The 22,162-nt window shown below is 43.3% G+C and overlaps 1 protein-coding gene across 1 annotated transcript in view; it reads left to right on the top strand.

Moving 5' to 3' along the window:
- dcc (DCC netrin 1 receptor) overlaps nt 1-22,162 on the top strand; it is a 263,043-nt gene that overhangs the window by 194,430 nt on the left and 46,451 nt on the right. Inside the window, exons 13-16 of the mRNA XM_061262994.1 lie at nt 8,149-8,290; nt 9,045-9,155; nt 10,121-10,315; nt 15,125-15,220. Of these exons, the coding sequence (XP_061118978.1) occupies nt 8,149-8,290; nt 9,045-9,155; nt 10,121-10,315; nt 15,125-15,220 (544 nt within the window). The remainder of the gene's footprint in view (nt 1-8,148; nt 8,291-9,044; nt 9,156-10,120; nt 10,316-15,124; nt 15,221-22,162) is intronic.

Here is a 22,162-nt window from a genome sequence, read left to right as displayed (position 1 = left end):
AGCTGGCTTTCCTCAATCGTAGAGTGCATGATCGCTGAGGGTGGGACAGTCAGTCCGGCAGTCCATTGGCACTTTGCACACAGGTTTAGACATAAGTCAGAAAACGTGCTGAGCGTGTTCTCCTCAGTCACCACTTCAGCAGATTACAGCAGATAGCAGACATGCTTTATCCTGTTTCCGGCACTAAATTTCCTTTCAGCAAGATGTTTACACCATAGCTCATCTCTGAAGAGCAGGAGTGTGCAGTACTAAGGCCTAGTGGGGTGGATTTATCGCCAGAGACACCAGCTTAGGTCCTGACGTCACTAACCGCTAAGTATGAGATACTGTTCCGATCTGATCCGACTGGTTCATTATTATAGCTTATTAACACGTAAAAAAAGGCCAATAGTCAAAAGTCAATAAATTGACCCCAACCTCCCGACGCTGGCGCATGTGAAATCTGCACATATTATGGGAAACTTCAGAACATACCGTAGGTGTCTTTTGGTGTCATGTTCAAAGTTTCAAATTAAATAATAAAATTCACACCTTGTTTGACTAGGTGCAGACCAAGGATTCTTTAAAGTGAAACTTAAAAAGAAAAATCGCACACTTTTTACTCCAGTGCAGTTTTAATTGCCAACGTTTTTGGCAGCAAGCTGCCTTTGTCTCTGGGCGGAAAGCTGCTTACAATGTTCACAGTTAAATCCGCTTTGGAGTAAAGAGAGCGGGACCTTAACGTAAACGTAAACCTTTTTCAGCTTTAAGTTCTGAACCACCTTCACGGATGGTGCAGTGGGTTGCACTGCCGCCTCACAGCAAGGAGGTCCTGGGTTCAGATCCCGGTCAAACGGAGCTTGCATGTTCTCCCCGTGTTCGCGTGGGTTTCCTCCGGGTACTCTGGTTTCCGCCTCCAGTCCAAAGACATGCAGGTTAGGCTGATTGGAGAGTCTAAATTGGCCATGGGTATGAGTGTGTGAGTGAATGGTGTGTGTGTACCCTGCGATGGACTGGCGACCAGTCCAGGGTGTATTCCTGCCTTTCACCCAATGTATGCTGGGATAGGCTCCAGCCCCCCTGCGACCCTGTTCAGGATAAGCGGGTTAAGATAATGGATGGATGGTTGGATGGATGTATTTTTGTATATACTTGGTAGTTTTTCTGGTCACAGTAAAGGTTTGGAAATTGACAAAGGAGAAATTCTGCACAGATATTCGGAAGTACTTTTTCACACAGAGAGTGATCACTGTGTGGAATAGCTTGCCAGGACATGTAGTGGTGGCAGAAACACTGGGGGTTTTCAAGACCAGGCTTGATACAGTGCTAGATACTATTTCGCTTTTCGGCAAACTAAACAGTAAGCACACTTTAGTGGTAGGAAAAGGCGAGTATTGCTGTGCTGAATGGCCTATTCTCACCGTTTTGTTATGTTGTGTTATGTTGTGTTGTGTTGTTTTATGTTATGTTATTAAAATGCTTTGATGAGCTAATGAGGGATTCCATCCTTTGCAGGGCAAAATTGGTTCAGAATCCTCTATCCATTTCTCAGCTGAATTCTGAACAGCGCAGGCCACCAGTATGTTCGCCTCGCTGAAAGTAAAGTAATCACATATCATCCTTAGAAAAGCCATACGGTCCACAAAGAATTCAAAGTAACTGCCTGTCTTCAGGGAAGGCAAATTCAATCGGCTGTCAGCTCTGTTGACAAGCAGACGCCAACACATTTGGCAGAGGGAAGTAGTCATGGACGGGCGAGGCCCTGAAGCAGTCGCACCACCCACCTGCCATGTCAAAATTCAACATTATTTAATTTCCCCAAAAGAAACAGGGGACACCGTACAGAACAGTACATTTGTCTGTAATAACATTAGGTCTATGCCTGGTGCGGTCGCTTGGGAACTTTCCTTATCTGTGTCCTTGTTTTATATACCTGGATTTTATATATATTTTTACATTATATTGTATTTCTTCTTACCAAGGCTCAGTGATGCCTGGGGCCTCGACACTGGTAAAAGAGTTGGGAGTCCGGGCCCACACAGGTCCTAAATACAGAAATGCCGTGCTTTCTCTCTAGTGCACAGTGAAACAATGAGATTTTTTTTCCATGAGCTTTAATACTGAATATGTCCATCCATACATACAGTATAATAAAGTAATGTTAATATTTTAGATAGCAATGCAATGGTTGCCTCAAATTTGATGAAACAATAAATTCTGCATTATAGAGACCCAGATGCTATACGTTTGTTTAGATGTTTAAATGGTAAATATTTAGATGTTTACTTTAGTAGAGATTTTGTGCAGTTTTTTTTGCCACTATGGACTCTTTGGACTAAAGACTGAGCGGAAGTCTTCAGTGTCCAAGTCTCAGTATTTTACCTCCGTTGCTGCAGCATACAGGCACTATGCAGTTCCTGTTGACGTAATTATAGTTCATTTGGAACCATCATGCCCTTTTTCGGGTGTTTCAGCAGAGGTTGAAAGTCCAGGAGTCGAAAATGAAAGTCCTGCCAGGTGTTTCTTCCGGCCGTGAACTCAGCCAGCTGATTTCACTAATTAGTCCTACCTTCTGTTATTGTGCAAATGAGCAAATTCAGGTGATTGGAACAAAAATACAAATACTGGAGAGCTCTTTTGCGTTCTGGACCTGGTTTTTCCGCCTCTGTGTTGACTGTAAAGAAGATGAAGACGTTGATATGTGCCATCATTCTTGTGCTGCCATTCACCTTGCAACAGAGACGTTGCGTCGTGTGCTGCATTAAAACCCTGAGGTTTCGGTGCGTAGCACTCCCCATGTTCTGGCAACAAGTGGTGACCATGGAAATGTTCACTCCCCTCCTTTAGCCAGCGAGACGGTCCTCTGCTCATCACCTGAGAGTCAGTCGTGTTTGTGCCTGCAGTCTACCTGCTCCAGCATCGCGAAAAATAAACCTGAGAAATGACTGCACAGCTCCGGCGGAAGTCTGTACAATGAAAATAAGTGCATTGGCTATGAAGGTGACTTGAGAAGACACCATACTTCTAATCACTAAAGATGGAAGCCATAGAGTCAGGTAGCCCTGCTTTTGTTACACCAAGCTCTAACATATGTATATCGCATATGTGTGCAAATCTCAGGGCGATAATTTCAACTTTTTCTTCAGTTACAATTTAAAGATGCAAACTCACCCCATGTCCCCTCTTTTCTGGTGGAATGTGCAAGGAAACAGGCATATGGGCCTGCTGGCTCGGTGTGGCCTTATGCTAATGTGGCTAATATAACACTGCTCAAAACAGATTTCCTTTTTATGTTCTTTGAAGGGTAATTGGCTCTAATGGGAGACCAAACAATACTTAAAGCCTTTCATTTAGTTGTCTCCTTGCCACCTCCACTCCAAACTCTGGGGGGGGGGGGGGGGGGGCCCTCATGCGAGAAGGGGCACTCTGGCCCACAGTCAAGGTTGTCGTAATCAGTAATTAAGAGTACTGCCAAAAACAGGTGCTAGTAAATGTTAATAAATTACTTGGGTAATTTGTGGGCAGTTAATTGAAAATGTGATGGAATGGTGTTGATGGACTTAGCGCTGAGAAGGAAGAGGGGAGAAGCGGGGAAGGGTAGTTGCGCAGGGTACTGGAGTTGTTCCGCATATATCCTCCCCCCGACTGCGGGTTTGGGGAGGCAGAGCTTCTGACAGCCCTTCGCCTGGCGCGCAGCGGTGTAGACAGAAAAACGGTTTACGACGACGCCCTCCCCACCCCCCGGTGTCCTCCCAGCCAGGGGGGGAAGAAATAAGCGGGAAAATGGCGAGCGGAGAAGAGTGGAGAAATCAGGGTTGAGTCGACTCATTGGCAAGGGTGTCGGATGAATTTTAATTGGTTTATTTGCATGTTAACTGGCTCCGTTTTGCCCGCAGATGGCACGCGGGCCCCCTGTGCAATGCATCTGGCGCTGACTGGACCCGTTATGGAAGCTGTGTGACAGTCGTTAGGCGTGCGATAGGACTCCCCTATCAGCCAGGCTGTGTCGGTGTCAGGCTTCTGCTGAGCCTGGGCAGAGGTTAATTAAGCCCCTTTTCTGTCAGAGACGCTGATGGAATAATGTCAAGTCTCGGAAAGCGAATTTTATTCATTTTTTCCCGCCGCACTGTACTGTCTGCTTGCAAATGTAATTGTTTTGTTTTGTTTTTGGACACCTGGGTCACGTTCCGCCCTGAAAAAGCGTAGCAAAACGTTTATTTAAACGGAAATGGTGGTGTGTTGAAAATCCTGTCGCTGATGGACGTAGGTATGGTTTGCTACTATTGCATTTACCATTTTGCTATTGCGTCATGGTACGGACTCCGCTCACTCGTATTCCATAATTCATGACATGATTTAATTCACTAATAAACTACTGTAAATATTGGCGATTACTTTCAATATTCAGTGTATCCGATGTGGTGATCGAAACCCTAAGCCACAGTCCAGGATGTTCAAAGGTGAAACAGCCATCAGGTATTTAGACTGGTATTTATTTAGCAGTGTAAAGAGTGAGAGGCAACTCAAGCCCAGTTCATGGCCGTAGCAATTCCAAGACAATGTACAATGTCCAGGAGACGAATTCATGGTGTCCAGATTCATGGGGATGCCATGAGTCAGTATTCATCAACAGATCTTAGTCTTTCTGGTCAGCCCCTCCTGAAACCGTGCTCATCTCTGCTGGTCCTCTTGGGGTCTGAGACCGGTCAGAACTTCTCCTTAAGGGTGAAAAACACCCCACCCAGGCCCCCGTGCTGGCCTGTCCATGTACTCCTGTGTCATCCATAAGATGTTCTATTATCATCATTCAATCATTCAAACATACTAAATGTAATAGTCAGGAGTAGAGACTACACTGATCCTTCCACACACCCCACCCGCTACCCCCACCCCAGCCCTGTGCACACCCAGAGCCCTATGTAGTGGAAAACTGTGTAACGTGTGTATCAGCAGTGTGTGTGCGTGACGATGCATACACGGCGTGTGAGATCGTGCTATTTGCCAGGACCGTTCTGTGTGCCAGTGAGTGATGGTGATGTCTATGTTAGTGATGGATAGAAAGACATTGAGTGCGGAATCATGTCTCTGAAGTGTACTGTGATTGGAAAACTCCCTGAAAACATGACATCGAAATGAAATTTCATTTGTAAGTGCCTTTCTCAGTCGTTTCACCGGCCTGTGTAGAACCAAGAACGACATACAGCTGCTGTTCTCTACCAGAAGGCTCACCACACACCCTCTGAAGTAGAGCGGAAATAAATATGTTTTATTAAATCCGTGGGGTGATCAGGGAGACGGATTTAGAGAGCTGGTTCAGGAATTTGGCTAGGATATAGAGCCGTGGCTCTGGTTCCTAAACATGACATCTTTGGTAGGAGGGAACAGTGGACCAGTGACATCAAATTATGGGATGTGTTTGGTTTCCGATATTGCTATTAAAGGTGGAGGAACTAGTTATTCAGTTTAAGGGGGCAGTTACGTTTTCCACAGGTGTGATATGGGTATTTGATAACTTTTCTCATTAAATAAATGAAACCAAAATGCATTTCCCCAGCTTCCCTATGTCTGTGTTACTACATTTAAGATCCTACATTTAAGATCTGATACCATTCAGTGTGAAAAATATGCAATAATAGAGGAAATCAGGAAGGGGGCAAATGCTTTTGCACGGCACTGTAGTATTTGCCAGGTGATTTTCCATCTAGCTCAAGATGGCATTCAGGCATGCTGGTATCAGCTGGTGAGAAGGAAAGAGGTTCAATGTCATTGGTATCCGTAGCTATGGGACAACACAATAAAAAATAGGCGATATTGGCTCAGGCGGTAAGAGCAGTCGTCTGGCAGTCGGAGGGTTGCCAGTTCGATCCCGCCCTGGGTGTGTCAAAGTGTCCCTGAACAAGACACCCAAAAGCTCCTGACGAGCTGATTGGTCCCTTGCATGGCAGCCAATCGCCATTGGTGTGTGTGAGTGTGTGTGTGAATGGGTGAATGAGGAGCATCAATTGTACAGCACTTAAAGGGTATGTACACAGCACTGGAACTGATAATCAGTGGAAGCACTGGAGAAAACCCACCTCCACATGCTATTCACGAAGGAGATCACAGAGTGGACGGGAGGTTTTCTACTGGCATCTACTGAATCTGGCTTCTTCACATTCTTTGAAGTAGTTCCGATGTCAAAAAATGCGACGCAATCCCCTAATTTCAGAGTTGTAGTAACTGGCAATTGGTTAATGATATCATCGCAGTTGGATAACCACGGTCAGGATTCCGTTTTTTTCATCTTTCTCTGTACAACAGATGCAATTACTGTTTGCCCATTATCTGACGCAATTGCTGACTGGGTCAGGATTCTAGCCAGCTTTGCTTCAAAAGAGATAATTACACATTTCCAGTACTACCCTTTCTCTACAGATTTTTGTCTTTTTTCCCCCAAGGGCTGCACCATTTATACTCCATTATTCATTAATCTACTAGAAAATATTTGTTATATTTTAAAATGAGATATTAACCCCTTAGCTTAAGTATATACAAATATAATATCTTTCTGAATAGAGTAATATTGAATGATATAAGAAAATGATGAACAGCAGGGAATTTTAATATATTGGATTAAATTAGGTTATCTCTAACTGTAAATTCTGTTAATGCTTTTTCCACTTATTTTTATATAATTGTATTAGGACACGTTTGTGACATCTCTATTGGTTGCAGGCAGACAGGTTCCAGTATTTTTCTTGCTTCATTTTATTCTAGACATTAATTTAATTCTAGATATACATACACTCTGATCACTTTATTATGTAGACCTGTACACTAGCCTGTTAGAGCAAATTTTTTATCAGCCAATCATGTGGCAGCAACTAAATGCATAAAAGCATGCAGACGTGGTCAAGAGGTTCAGCTGTTTTTCAGACCAAATGTTTGATCAAAGTATCTTTGACTGTGGAATGATTGTTGGTACCAGACAGGGTGGATTGAGTATCTCAGAAACTGCCAATCTCTTGCACAACAGTCTCTAGATTTTACAGAGAATGGTGCGAAAACCCAAAAACATCCAGTGAGCAGCAGTTCTGTGGGCAGAAATGCATTGTTAGTGAGAGAGGTCAGGGGAGAATGGCCAGACTGGTCAAAACGGACAGGAAGGTGACAGTAACACAAATAACCACACATTGCAACAGTGGTATGCAGAAGAACATCTCTGAACATACAACACGTCAAAACTCTAAGTGGATAGGCTACAGCAGCATAAGTCTAAGTAATAAGTCTAAAAAATGCATTTGAATAAATACCTAATAAAGTGCTCACTGAGTGTATATTCTTTCACAAGACAATCTGGTAATGCATGGATTTTCAAAATGAACATCCATGCTTGTCCTTGTTTACTCCAAGTGGAGGCAGGCTGATTTGGTAATTACAGACAATTGGGCTTGTTTCATTGAAGAAATATGAACATCGATATTATACTGGGTTATGCGGTACATCTGATTACCAATAAGGTCCCTTTAAGCCTATTTTCACAGCCTTTCTCTCTGCTTTGAAGTGTCCACTGAGAGACCGCAAAAAATAATCTAAAACGAGATAATTGTGCCATTGTTCCTTTTATCTCTGAGCAATGTTGCCTAATGGAGGTATAATGTTCTGGCACTCGTTAACTGTTGTTATTGTGGTGTTTCCTTTTTTTTGCTGTTTATACTTGTTTGAACCGTCTACATTTACTGAGTAAATTCTTTGTTAAATGCATGAGTTATATTACATTTTGGTGGGGATGGGAGATTGTCATATCATATGTGAATGTTTTTAAGATTCAACCTTTTCTTCCATTTTCATATGCTGATAATACGCTTGAATGGTGTCTAGATTGAATCTTTAAATATATAATCCCAGAGCAGGAATTTATTTGGAAGTACCAAGCTTTTATCAAACACACTTTTATGGCCACTTTGGGTTTACTTGACATGTTAGAAATTTGAAAGACTTCCCCGAGCTTTCATTTTTAAATATTTATTCTGTCTTTATGAGGAGTTTGAGATTAATGTGACACTCCAAGTGCACTATTGAGAGAGAACTCTAGGTTCCTGTTATAAGATTGTAAAATGGTGGTGGAAAGAAAGTGTTTATTTCGGGACTCTGCCTCAGTCCTCTTCTTCTGCTTCCCATGTGCTTTAGAGCATTAAGGTCAGCTGGCAACCCCCTCCATCAAACTCCCAGAATGGATTCATCACAGGTTACAAAATCCGCCACCGGAAGACAGGTCGGAGAGGGGACCAGGAGACCATCGAGCCAAATAACTTCTGGTACCTTTTCACAGGTACCGTCTGCTTTTTCCATCTCAGTCTTCGTGAACTGAATATTTCTGTGGTGACCAGAAATCTGTAGCTGGGGAACCACAATATTTCACATTACCTGTCAGCATTTAATCGTTTTATACATGCATATATGAATTTCTATTAATATACTCTATGTTCAGATGGGTGACAGATTAAAGGAAAAACCAGCATTGTGTCTTAGTAAGGTGTTGGGCCACAAGCCGTCAATGTGCCATTGCATTGATTCAGCAAGTTTATGGAACTCTACTGGAGGGGAACTCTTCAGGTTCAGTTCAGTCAACACAATAAAGGGACAAAGATGAAAATTAGTTGACGCTTTTTTTTTTTTTTTTCACAGATTGTTGTCAAAAGACAAATAGTCCTTGTTGAGCTGGATACCCTCTAGAGTCATCTTTGTCCCTTATTTAGAGGTGTCTGGCATCTAGACCAGCGCTACTCAACTCCTCGTCCTGTGGGCTGCAGTGTCTGGCGGTATTCGCTCCGACCGTGCGCTACACCACCTGTTTTCTCTCATTATTTCACCTGCTTGGTTCAAATAATTCCGTAATTAGTGAAAACAGGTGTTGTAGCGCACGGTCGGAGTGAATAACTGCAGACACTGCGGCCTGCAGAACGCGGAGTTGAGTAGCGCTGGTCTGGACTATGCGTAAAGAACCAGCCTAGATGAGCTGAATGGCTTGTTCTTGTCATCCTGCATTCCCGTGTTCTCATGTGGAGAACCCGCTCTCTCCTCAGGCCTAGAGAAAGGGAGCCAGTACAGCTTCCAAGTGGCGGCCATGACCGCCAACGGCACCGGCCCAGCCAGTGAGTGGCACACTGCTGAGACGCCGGAGAATGATCTGGATGGTGAGAGAACGTACACTGCTCTTCCTCCTCCTCCTCACACCCTAACATTCATATCCTCCCATACTCCACACCGCTGGTGTAAAGCTATGACCAGCTTGAAATAACCAGCTACCAGCTGTTTCAAAGCCTAGCTTGAACTGTTTTTTTAGCAGGGAGAACAGCTTGTTTAAAGGTGCTCTCCCTCCACATTGGCTATGGGTTTTTTTTTTTTTTTAAACATGCTGTAATCACAATGAACATTTTCCTCAGTTATGTGAATTCTGCATAACCATATGAATACATCTTCAAATATATATTCAAAACAATTTATAAAATTGTATTTCTTGTGTATTTTTTCAAGTTTCTGGAAAAGGAGATTTAACATTACTGTGTACTGGCGTGCATTCAGATCAAATGTTAATTTTCTGTTCCCCTCCAATCAATGTCCTTTCATTCAGAGGCCCGCTCTCTCCTGGCCCCTAAACATTTTATATTTTCCTGCTCTTTATCCTTTCCTCAGGTTGAAATTTGAAATTTCCCTGTGAGCCATCTGTGCTGAATATGAGAGCCAGCAAAAGTCTTTGACTTGAAGAGCAATTTTCACTTCCTTGACTGACAGCTTTTTGATAGCAGCTATATAATCAGGAGGCCTTTGTGATGTTTTTTTCATGGCAGAATTGAAAATGCTATATGTCATGAATTGTATGTTTGTATACTCTGCATAGAATTCCCCCCGAAACTGGTTCTTCCCGGCAATTTAAAGGAACCTTTCAGGGAACGATAACTGAAAGCAATAAGCAAGATAAGTCACTGAATCATTCGTGGGGATTTCTTGGTGACAGAGCACTTAATGCAATCCGAACCAAAAGATTATCATAACAACAATTAAATTAAATGGGCTTTTAGAGATCAAGCTCAATAATTTGTCTAAGAAGAGGGCCGTTGCATGCTCTTTACCAGACTTTGGATTTGTGTTACTGTTCCAGAAACCCAGGTTCCCAACCAGCCCAGTTCTCTGCACGTGCGCCCTCTGCCGAATAGCATCATCATGAGCTGGACTCCCCCACTGAACCCCAACATACTAGTCAGGGGGTACATTATTGGCTACGGAGTGGGCAGCCCCTATGCTGAAACTGTCAGAGTGGATAGTAAACAACGCTATTACTCCATTGAAAACCTAGGTAAGTGCACACCTATTGATTCAATAAATCAAACCCTAAATCCCCACAACAAAATTTTTAGCGCCTGTTTACTTTATTGTTTATTTTGTGTTCTTGTTCATCTTAGTCATGAAGGAACAAATGTGAAAGCTGACTGAATCTGTTTCTGAAGCTTAAGACTGAAGTGATTTTGAGTTGCTTCAAGAAGCCTGAACTATAATTATTGCCTTTTGGACAGCTCCACCAAGAAGTACTTTATGTTTTTTTTTTTTATAATGAAATATAGATACCCCAGCTGCTGGGTTTTTGAAGGAAACATTTCAATTTTTAATCTGTCGAGTGAACAGAATGAATGTTGAGGTTAAATGCAGAATGGTTACTTTTATTTGTTTAGAAAGACATATGAACATGGCAGTGGTAGGCTAGAATGCACAAACTTGTCTTTCGCATTGAGAACTAGCATGTCATGTTAATTAAATCCTGAAATACAACTTAACTTTTGAGGGAAAGGAGTGTGTGTGTGTGTCTGTGTGTGTGTGTGTGTGTATGTATGTCTCTCTTTGAATGTTTGTGTGTGTGTGTGTGTGTGTGTGTGTGTGTGTGTGTGTCTCTTATATTTGTGTTCTTTTGTGTGCATGTGTTCGCAAACATCCCATGGTCTGTAGGCGCTGTATCAGAAATATATCACCAGTAGTCACAAAATCAAACAGGCAGCAGTGACAATAGCATTTGGTGCTGCATTAAAGGTTTGGAATTACAATCTCTCTGTTCCTCTTCCTGAGATTGCTTAACAGTGACACAAATTCCCCCTTCTTTAAAAGCTCAGACTCTGCCTACGCGACAAATCCCCCTGTCTTCTTAATTACACAATGCTGAGGGATTACTGACACACTAATAAAACATGTCAGAAAACTTTATCTCCTCCTCTCTCCTGGGACAGGAGTTTTTCCACTGTGACAACTGCTAGGTGGTATCTGAACCACAGCCTGACTGGAGACTGATATTAGCCTCTGAGGGTTCAAAGAAATGCAGACGGTTTCACAGGAAGTCTGCCTGCAGAGGAAATGAGGGGATCGTTGCTCTGAGGAAGGGAGAATTTTTATCTGTATGACCCAAAAGCAGGTACCTGGAGCCACTGGCAGCTACACGTCAAGCGGTACTTAATGCAAAATATTTTGATAATAACCTTAAGGTTCATAATAATGAAAATATACAGCATAAACAGAAAAACACAAATTTGCTGTATGTTCTGAAGTGCTCATGATAAATTCCAACCGATTATCAAGTTTTTTAAATTAATTTTGGAGAAGTTTATTTATTTATTATTATTATTCATTGGGGCAATTGTTTTGACACCTATGGTTTTCAGAAATGTTTTAATTATAAAGTTTACAGTGCGTTCCTTAGGAATTTGTACAGAGGTGCAACAAACTGTTTGTTTTGGTAAGCCTATTGTTCGGCGTATATCTCTTGACTGTTTTTTATGTCTCTGACATAAAATTACATTTTGTTCCCAGCCTAATAATGGCTTCCTTGATTGTCATTGGCACAACTTTAGTCCTCATGTTGACAAATGCAATAACCGACTTCAAGCGCAATCAGAAGCCTAGAATCAAGACTAGATACTGAACACTTTCTTATACCGGCACTAAGGAAGCGAGTGAATACACTTGACTAATCAGAAACAGCTGAGAAGCCTTGATGATGGTGCTACCTTTGGTCCCCTAAAATGTAGGGGCTTTGTATTAAAATGGATGTAAATAGCCTCACATTAAAGGTAACAGTCTGTGCTGTACCTCACATTGTTTTATTTCAAATCCAATGTGCTGGAGTACACGGGCAAACATAAATTGTACCTCTGTCCAAATACTTATGGACTCCACTGTACATAGATTTGTATCTGTTGTTTGTTTTTTTATTATGAATTCTGGAGCTGCTCCCATTCAAACTGATGAAAGTTGTGAAAAAAATGTTTCGCCCCTGTCTGAGCTATGCTTGAGACCTGGTGAAGCGATTGCCATCAAACTGGATCTTCACGGTCCTTCTGTCCATACAACGTTGTATTATTTTAAAATGGCTGTAGCTCAGAGCTGCACAGGGCAATTGCCAACTGCTAGGAAAAAGAAGAGTTACGAGTAGAGGAAAAGGGAAAAAAATAATTGTGTGCAGAGGCTGTAAAAGTAATTATTTCCTAAGCCATTAATTATCATTAGTCAAAAAAACTGTTTTTTTCCTTATTCATTATCTTCATGGTGGAGAATGAATGAAAACTATCAGAGTTAAGACGTTATAAAAATTTGACTTGCTTCTGAATGTCACAATGTTTCCCAAAAATGCAGCAGTATTTTCAGTTGACAATGGTGAACATTGAACACTGGAATATAGAAAGAAAGACCCATTTTCAATAAAGCAGCATATAGATAAGTTTAATTGATAACATAAAATCTGTAAATGACAATGGAAACAAATCCTTGTATTTGCCTATACCAGTGTATTCAAATTATACTCATTAATGCAGTCTTCTAAACAGAATTTAATTATAATTCATTATTTAAGGGATTGTAATAAGAAAACAAGTGGAGTGGAAATTGAATTATAAAAAGCACCAGCAATTTGCATAAGAAAGGAGACAATAACACATGCAGACAGTTTTAATATTCAGCCGATGCCTTCTCTACGGTCTGATAATAAATATGTAATGAAACACTTCGATACTTTTATGTGCATTGCTATGGCGATTATACTGCTTCCACCTTTAAACATGTGTCCTATGCACTTTTTACATTTCTTAGACGAATATCACGACACATTCATTAAACTGAATATTGTATAGTAACTTGCATACACCATTTCATATCTCTCGAGTGATCTATGATTTGTATCAGCACAATGCTGATGTCAGAAACGCATTTCTCGGGGTGTCTCGGTGGCGCAGCCTGTAGAGACTGACCGCATGCTCATTGCGAGCTGCGACGTTGGCGGTTCGACTCCGACCGTCCGACATTCTTCGTATGTCTTCCCCTCTCTCTCGCTCCCATTCTTACTGTCTCTCTATACTATATACTGTCTAATAAACCTGAAAAAGGCCTAAAAAAATATCTTTAAAAAAAGAAAAGAAAAGTATTTCTCTGTTAGAATGAAAACATTTACTTATAAACTGTTTTTTGTGAGGTTTGCCTGTTTGAGCTCAAGTGGATTAATTGGTTTGCTTTTATATAATGTCACATTGGTTTATTTGTATTTCAATGTCACATTGATGGCTCAGTATTATATATGTGCATATATTTAAATTCCTATTTGCCAATTATTGACATTATAATATATTTCTCCAGTTCTTCATAAATAGTTATTGTACAATACACAGCTGTCTGACAGGCTCAGTGGATAGTACTCATTTTGTGTACCCATCCGATTTCACGGAATTACAAAGTATTGCAAAATGACAGATCAATTTATAAAGTATCATTACTGTTAATGAAGATTATTATTAGGCAAATCATTACCAGTCTTATTTGCTGTAGTATTGTGTCATTTGGCCTAAAGGCACTATTATTTTTTCTCTCAGTGATGTCAAGCTCATTAACTTACTGTCAGTACTGCAGACATTAATGTGAAGTACAAGTGTAGATAGTTGCATGTTTTCTGCCAGTTGACTGTGGCAGAAAGGTTGTGGGTAGTTGCATGTGGGAGGTAGGTAGCTAGTTTTCTGCCCTGCATTTTACCAAGCTTTAGAAAAATGTAGACCCAATAGAGTCAGCTCAGTAACCAGCTATTTGAAGTACAGGATAGAGAAACAGGTGCTCTGAACCTCTAATACTAATGAATGAGTGAGATACAATGCAGAATCGCATCAGTCTGTGGACTGTTTATATCTTTTTACACTTTCTTAATGGCAGGCAATCCCACCACCACTAATACTATTGCTACTACTAATAGCTATAATAATAATAATAATAATAATAATAATAATAATAATAATAATAATAATAGTAAGCTGATTTAAATATCCACTGTGAATGAAGATACAAATGGAATGAAGATGGAAATAAATTAACTATATACATTAATAACTAATTTGGTCAAAACTACATTATCTTTCCAATATCCCACAGTTTTTGCTGTTCAGAGGAAGGGGAAGAGGATCATGTTTCTAACAAAACTATACACCTCTACATGATCGGTTTGACGGGGCAAATAATTGTAGGGTGTTCTTTGCTCGGTTGATTTGAGAATGTATGTGTTTAAGGGATAGAAAAAGGAGTGACTTGAAAGAGTTCACATTTGAGCTCCCTGCACCAGGGACTGCTTGCCGAGCTGCTGACTACACCAAGGTCACCCCACTCTCCTATCGACTGCGAGATGAGACCCGCTCTCTATTCCCCCACAGGGAATATGCATCGGCCAGATAAGCCCGCAGTCGGCTGTAATAGAAACACCAGTGCATTGTGGGAATGGCAGACATTTTATTTAGTATTTTCTCATCTGTTGCTTTGTATTTGAATGATTACCCTTTTCCCCAAAGCGCTGTTGTGAATGGGGGTCATTGGCTTGCCTGAGGCTGTAGTTTAGAGTATAACTGCTACTGCTATGCACTGTATTTCTACCTCAACTGCAGGGGCAACATTGGAGGTAAGTTGAAGTGTTGCCGGTTCGATCCCACTCTGGTTGTGTCAAAGTGTCCCTGGCCAAGACACCTAACAACCCAATTGCATGGCAGCCAATCGCCGTTTGTGTGTGGGTGTGTGTGAATGGGTGAATGAGAAGCAACTATGGATGAAGGCACTATATAAATGCAATCCATTTACCCTTTCCCTTATTCTCTTCACACAGAGCCCAGTTCCCACTATGTGATCTCCCTGAAGGCCTTCAACAACGCCGGGGAAGGGGTGCCGCTGTACGAAAGTGCTGTCACCCGGTCTTTGACAGGTACTTTTCCTGGAAGACTGTGCCTTGTTTTTGTTCTTTTTAAGACTTTTCAGGACTAATGACAAATGTGACCTGCTCTATCATAATCAGTTGTAAGTCATGATAGCCAATTTCACGTAAATCGATGTTCATGTAAAAAAATTCTAAAATAGTTTGGTGCCACTCAAAATGAAACCAGGACACAACTCCCTTGATATCTGGAGTAGAGAGATAACTTTGCTAGAAAGCTTACATTCTCCGATTTCGATTAGTTTCTAAAACTCAAAATGCATTTTGGGGTCAATACGTCTAATTTAGTAGATAGAGCAGGTCACAAATGTTGTTGGGTGTCTCATCCACTTATGCTACTGTTGACGTGTGTTGATGGGTCCCAAGGACCCAAGATGGCTCTGGTGCATATCAAGAAGCAGTCGCATTTTGTTGTACACCTGCCATACACAACCTGTACAAGTTATACACAAAGTGTTTTTGAGTGTCTGTTTTGAATCGAAGCTTGACTGAACTGTGGAGTGGAAAGAGGCTTTGGCCTGACGTCATGCAGTTCATAGGAAAACACAAGAGCTTGAAACTTGCCACCGATAATAAAGATTATCAGAATAGGCTAAAGATGGTCTTCTAAGTTCAGATAATTTGATGTTTTTTACATTAACACAATCCTGTGACAGCAATTCAAGATATACAGCAAAGATTATGCAGTCATGAAGTTCACCCAAAAATATTTCTATAAAACATAATGAACTTCAGTTGTAAAGTTGTGAAAATGTGATATTATCAGATGAAAAACATGTTTGTCATCTTCATTCCATCTGGAAATATGAATTTGCAGAAAGTGCTAAGACGAGAAAACCAATCAATTCAGTAGACAGTGATCGCATTACAATATGTTAGAATTAAACCACACAAGTATAAGTTTCTAGATAAGGTATGACTAGATAGATTAAGGAGTGTGCAGCAGGTAGAACAAAAGGGAATGTGAGAATATGTCTGGATATGACACAACTGCCTATGTGCTGAGGAAAACATCACCATTCAATGCTTATTGTTTCTAATGTTTCATTTACATTTACATTTACATTTTAGTCATTTGGCAGACGCTTTTAATCCAAAGTGACTTACAAGTGCATAGGTTCTACCTTAAGTCAAAGCATCACATCCAGAACTAGCAAAATACACATGAAATGCTGTTCTAAACATAGTTGTCATCATAAGTGCATTTTTTCTTTTTTTTTTTGGGGGGGTTAGACAAGGATATCAGAAAGGAGGGGCAGGGGATATCAGGAGGGAGGACTAAGGTAGAGTTTGAAAAGGTGGGTTTTGAGTCTGCGTCGAAATAGGGGGAGGGATTCTGCTGTTCTGTCAGTGGTAGGCAAGTCATTCCACCACTGAGGAAACAGAACGGAAAACAGGCGTGAACGTGCAGCTCGACCGCCAGGTGCACGTAGAGAGGGAACCGTAAGGCGACCAGAGCTGGCAGACCGGAGTGGTCTAGCTGGGGAGTAGGGAGTGATCAGGGATTGTATGTAAGGTGGGGCAGTCCCCTTAGCAGCCTGAAATGCCAACACTAGGGCCTTGAAGCGGATGCGTGCAGCAATAGGAAGCCAGTGGAGGCCAATGAGAAGCGGGGTGACATGAGCCGACCTGGGCTGACTGGTGATCAGGCGGGCTGCAGCATTCTGGACCAGCTGGAGGGGCTTGATGGCACACGCTGGGAGACCGGCTAGGAGGGAGTTGCAGTAATCCAGGCGGGAAATGACGAGCGCCTGGACTAGGAGCTGGGTGGCTTTCTCAGTCAGGAGATGACGGATACGGCGTATATTATACAGAAAGAACCTGCAGGTTCTGGCAGTGGAGGATACTTGTGGAGCCAGGGTGAGGCAGTTATCAAGAGTCACCCCAAGATTCTTTGCCGTAAGGGAGGAGGAAACTACAAAGTCCTCAACAGTCAATGAGAGGTCGATTGACGGAGAGGACTTAGCAGGGATGTAGAGAAGCTCAGTTTTGGCAAGGTTGAGCTTCAGGTGGTGGGAAGTCATCCACGCAGAGATATCAGCCAAGCAGGCAGAGATCCGTGTGGTGACTTGGGTGTCGGGGACAAGGAAATAAAGAGTTGGGTGTCATCAGCATAAGAATGATAAGAAAAGCCATGGGAAGAGATAACAGAACCAAGAGACATGGTGTATAGCGAGAAGAGGAGAGGCCCAAGAACTGAGCCCTGCAGGACTCCAGTTTGTAGGGGGTGAGGGTCGGAGACTGAGCCCCTCCAAGTCACCTGGTAGGAGCGACCAGAGAGGTAGGAGGAAAACCAAGCGAGTGCAGACCCTGTGACACCCATCCCAGACAGCGATGAGAGCAGAATCTCATGGTTGACTGTATCGAAGGCGGCCGACAGGTCGAGGAAGATGAGGACAGAGGAGAGGGATTTGGCTTTAGCAGAGTGGAGTGCCTCAGTGACCGTGAGCAGGGGGCGGTCTCAGTGGAGTGGCCACTCTTGAAGCCAGACTGGTTGGGGTCATGGAGATTGTTCTGGAGAAGCCTCCCTCTCCTCTGTCCTCATTCTTCTAGATCTCTCTGCTGCCTTTGACACTGTGGATCACTCCATCCTCCTGTCTGCCCTGTCAGCAACGGGCATCTGTGGCACAGCCCTGGACTGGATTGAGTCCTACCTCTCTGGTCGCTCCTTCCAGGTTGCCTGGGCTGGTTCGGTATCGACACCTCGGCCCCTCGCCACAGGAGTTCCCCAGGGCTCAGTCCTAGGCCCGCTTCTTTTTTCTCTTTACACTCGCTCCCTTGGCCCTGTGATCACTGCACATGGGCTATCCTATCACTGCTACGTGGACGATACCCAACTCTTCGTCTCGTTCCCGCCGTCTGATACGCAGGTTTCAGCCCGTATCTCTGCTTGCCTGAGGGACATCCAGAGCTGGATGGACAACCACCATCTAAAGCTCAACCCAGGCAAGACTGAAATGATATTCATCCCTACTAATACCTCTCCCCATCTGGATCTCTCCATTTCCCTCGGGGATACCACACTCACGCCGTCACCCAGTGCAAGGAACCTTGGCGTGGTGATGGACAGCAGACTGTCCCTTTCCGAGAACATTGCGGCGGTGACCCGGTCTTGCAGGTTCTTCCTATACAACATACGGAGAATCCGCCCCTTTTTCACCCCCTACTCGACCCAGCTCCTGGTCCAAGCGATGGTTCTGTCCCGCCTGGACTACTGCAATTCCCTCTTGGCTGGCCTCCCAGCATGCGCCATCAGACCCCTCCAACTTATCCAGAATGCAGCAGCTCGTCTAGTCTTCAACCTTCCCAAATACTCGCACGTCACCCCCCTGCTTACTACCCTCCACTGGCTGCCTGTCATGGCTAGCATCAAATTCAAAACATTGGTGCTAGCCTTCCAAGCAGTTAAGGGGTCTTCCCCAGCTTATCTACAAAAAATCATCAGACCCTACACCCCTGCCAGACCTCTTCGTTCAGCCTCCACAAGCCGCTTGGCACCTCCCCCTCTCCGAACCTCCACCTCACGCTCACAACTGCTGTCTGTTCTGGCTCCACGGTGGTGGAACGAACTCCCCGTTGAGGTCAGAACTGTAGAATCTCTCCCCACCTTCAAACGCAAGCTGAAGACACACCTCTTCAAGCAGCACCTCTCCCCATCCCTCCCTACCTCCCTGTGAACCTTAATTGTTGTCTCTGTGACTTGCTTTGTGTATCAGTATTTTTTAGTTGGCTAGGTAAGCAGTGTTTTGATAGTTAACTTTGGTCACTTTTGCTCTGTTTGTTTGTTTCTTGTAAAAAAAAAAAAAAAAAAAAAATTTCCCCCTCGTCCTTATCTTTGTTGTACAGGTAGCAGTTCAAATTGTACTTCCCTCTAGGGTCTTTCAGCGAACTTATCCCTGGTTATGGATATGCACTTTGTTGTATGTCGCTCTGGATAAGAGCGTCTGCCAAATGCCAATAATGTAATGTAATGTAAAGATAAGTGGACAGTTGGGAGCAGACCGCCCGTTCCAGAGTTTTAGCGAGAAAAGGAAGAAGAGAGACAGGCCGGTAGTTGTTCAGGGCAGAGAGGTCAAGAGTAGGTTTTTTGAGTTGTTCAGGGAAGAGGGCATGGTGCCGGAAAAGAGGGAGGTGTTGATTAGAGAGGAGAGAAAAGGGAGAATGTCATCAGATATAGATTGTAGGAGGGGAGAGGGGATGGGGTCAAGAGGACAGGTGGTCGGGCGGTGGGATGTAAGGAGTTTCAGTGTGTCGGCGTCAGAGAGGGGAGAAAAGGAGGTTAGGGAGTTGGGGAGGGTAGGAGGGTCAGCAGGGGTGGAGGGTTGGGAGAAGGAATTGCGAATAGCATAGACCTTCTTTTCAAAGAAGGAGACAAAGTCATCAGGTGTGAGTGATGAGGGGGGTGGGGGGGGAGGGGGGCCAGAAGAGAGGAGAAAGTTGAAAACAGTTTGCGGGGATTAGAGGCGGCAGCGTTAATTTTCGAGTGAAAGAAGGAAGATTTAGCTAGAGAGACAGAGGAATGGAAAGATGATAAGAGGGCATGGAAGGAAGCCATATCACTGGGGAGACAGGACCTTTTCCATTTTCTCTCCGCTGCCCGCAGTTTGGTTCGGACAGCTCGTAGAGCATCAGAAAGCCAAGGACTGGGGGGGGAGGCCCGAGCTAGTTTGGTGGTGAGGGGACACAGAGAGTCAAAGGAAGATGAGAGGGAGGACATGAGAGTTGTAGCCGCATCATCGGGAGACAGTCGAGAGAAAGACTCCGCAGATGGTAGGGAGGAGAGGATTGTAGATGAGAGGGTGGAGGAAGACAGGTGGCGTAGGTTCCGTCGACAGGTGACAGTGGATGGTGGGAGAGATGGTGGGTGTTAGAGGAGAGTGGAAGAGAGAAAGAGATGAAGGAGTGGTCAGCTATATGGAGTGGTGTTACAGAGAGGTTGGTTGTTGTGCAGCTCCTTGTGAAGATGAGGTCAAGAAGGTTGCCTGCTTTGTGGGTGGGAGGGGAAAGAGTGAGGGTAAGGTCAAAAGAAGAGAGGAGTGAGAGAATGGTAGACTGGGTGGACTCTTGGGTGGGAGGATGTCCATCTCATCCAAGAAGTTTCCCAGAGGACCCGCGGGGCGATAAACAACACTTATTTCACTTATTTAACTCTGCTGCTATGCAAACACATACCATCTCTGTATTGCTTGATGTTTAGACTGTGAGCTGACTACAGAGTTAATCTTTCTTATTCATGACTGACGTAATGAAATATAATATGAAGTAAAGCAATGAACTGGCATGAAACAATTACATTTATCAGCTAATATATCTTACTTTGGTATCGTATTAGTTACAGACTTCCATCTAAAATGCACTTTATCAGAGCAGTTTATCAGAGCTTGGAAAGAGGTAGATTGCACTTTCTGGCCCAGTAATTGCCATGCAGTGATATTCAACAGCAGCATAGCTGCCTAGCATCCACCTTTAAAATGTCATTCAAATATGTTGTTTTATTCCCTTTGCCTTTACGTTTTTCATGTGAGATTAACAAAAAATGTTTTATTGTGTCAGATTAGTTACACTTAACATAATCTAATTAATTTCATATTTTACACTCACACAATAATTGGGCATTGGAGATGCTTACGGACCTAGAGGACGCCCTGTATGTTTCTGTAGCGGATGGGAAACACGTGTAGCAGCTTATTTGGCCCTAGGCGTAAAAGCTGTGTCAGACTGCAGCGAGGAGAGAAAAGAGCAGAGACTGAAACCCAGGAGATGTTCATCGGAGCTTTGTTCTTTCCCCCTTTCGCCAGCAAATCAGAGCGTCTTTGCTTCCAGCCACAAGTGAACTGTGTATGCTTCTGGGGCTTATACTGTACGAAAATAGTACAATAACTGTTACTGTAAAAAAATAAGGCCGTTTTGTCTATTATTATTTTTATTATTATTAGTAGTAGCAATATTTACTGTATGTTTAACTGCACATTTACTGATTAATAACATTAATCCTTTTCTTTTGTTCTAAATAGAAGTCTAGAAGTTCTTTATTCTGACTAAATTGTATATTACGACCGTTTATAGTTGAAAATAAAGGCACAAAAATGACTGTGAAATAAGTGAGTTGTTCTGAGGCGGTGAGATTAGCCGCACTGCAGAGGCAGATCGGACAAGCCGGTCCCACGCCCCCCTGGTGATTTCGGTCATTTTGGGTCTTATTGGAGCTTCCTGGATAGGCAGCGCAGACACAGGCATTTACTGCTTTAACAGTAAGGCTCCCCCGACCCTGTTGTCATGTGGCTAATTACTAGCGGTTCCACTCTGCTCGCGTCTTGATCTGCACCCCATCGGGGCCTGCAGCGAGCGGGTCGGCGGGCTGATGAGGTTGTGCGGCCTGTCAAAGGCCTGTCAAACGGCTGCCTCACACAGGACGTCATGTCGGGGCACCGCTGCAGCACCTTGTCCCACCACGTAAGCCGCGTGTTATTAGGCTGTAGCTCCCCGCCAAGTAGTCCCAGAGAAGACTGGAGCTGGAGGGGAAAAAAAAGGCTGTTAAAATGCCTGTTATTTTGCATTATGTCTCCTCTGTGGTCCAGGATTGGGACTGAGTGCTGGGTAAATCAGATCCTGTTGAAGAGACACTCCTCTCGGGCCGTGTTGGCCACCGCGCTCTGCATCGAAACAACCTGTTGAAAGGCTGTGCCAACAACCACAGTGTGAAATCTCCGCCAGGCCTGCCTGTGCTTTTTTTCCCCTCTTTCTTTTATCAACAGCACAGTGTGAACGAAAAACAGTTGGCCTTTCTACTCATGTTTACTACAACAAACAGTCTGCCAGTTTAGCTGAGAAAACAGATTACGCATGTTGTTTTTTTCCCCTCAAGATCGCTCGGTACTTGACAGCGATGACATTTTTTTTAGTTCCTCTTTTGCCTTGGGATGCATTACACCG

The sequence above is a fragment of the Conger conger genome, chromosome 12 (genome assembly GCF_963514075.1).
Source record: "Conger conger chromosome 12, fConCon1.1, whole genome shotgun sequence".
In the NCBI taxonomy this organism is placed as follows: Eukaryota; Metazoa; Chordata; class Actinopteri; order Anguilliformes; family Congridae; genus Conger; species Conger conger.
This window is presented reverse-complemented; position numbering and strand designations above follow the sequence as displayed.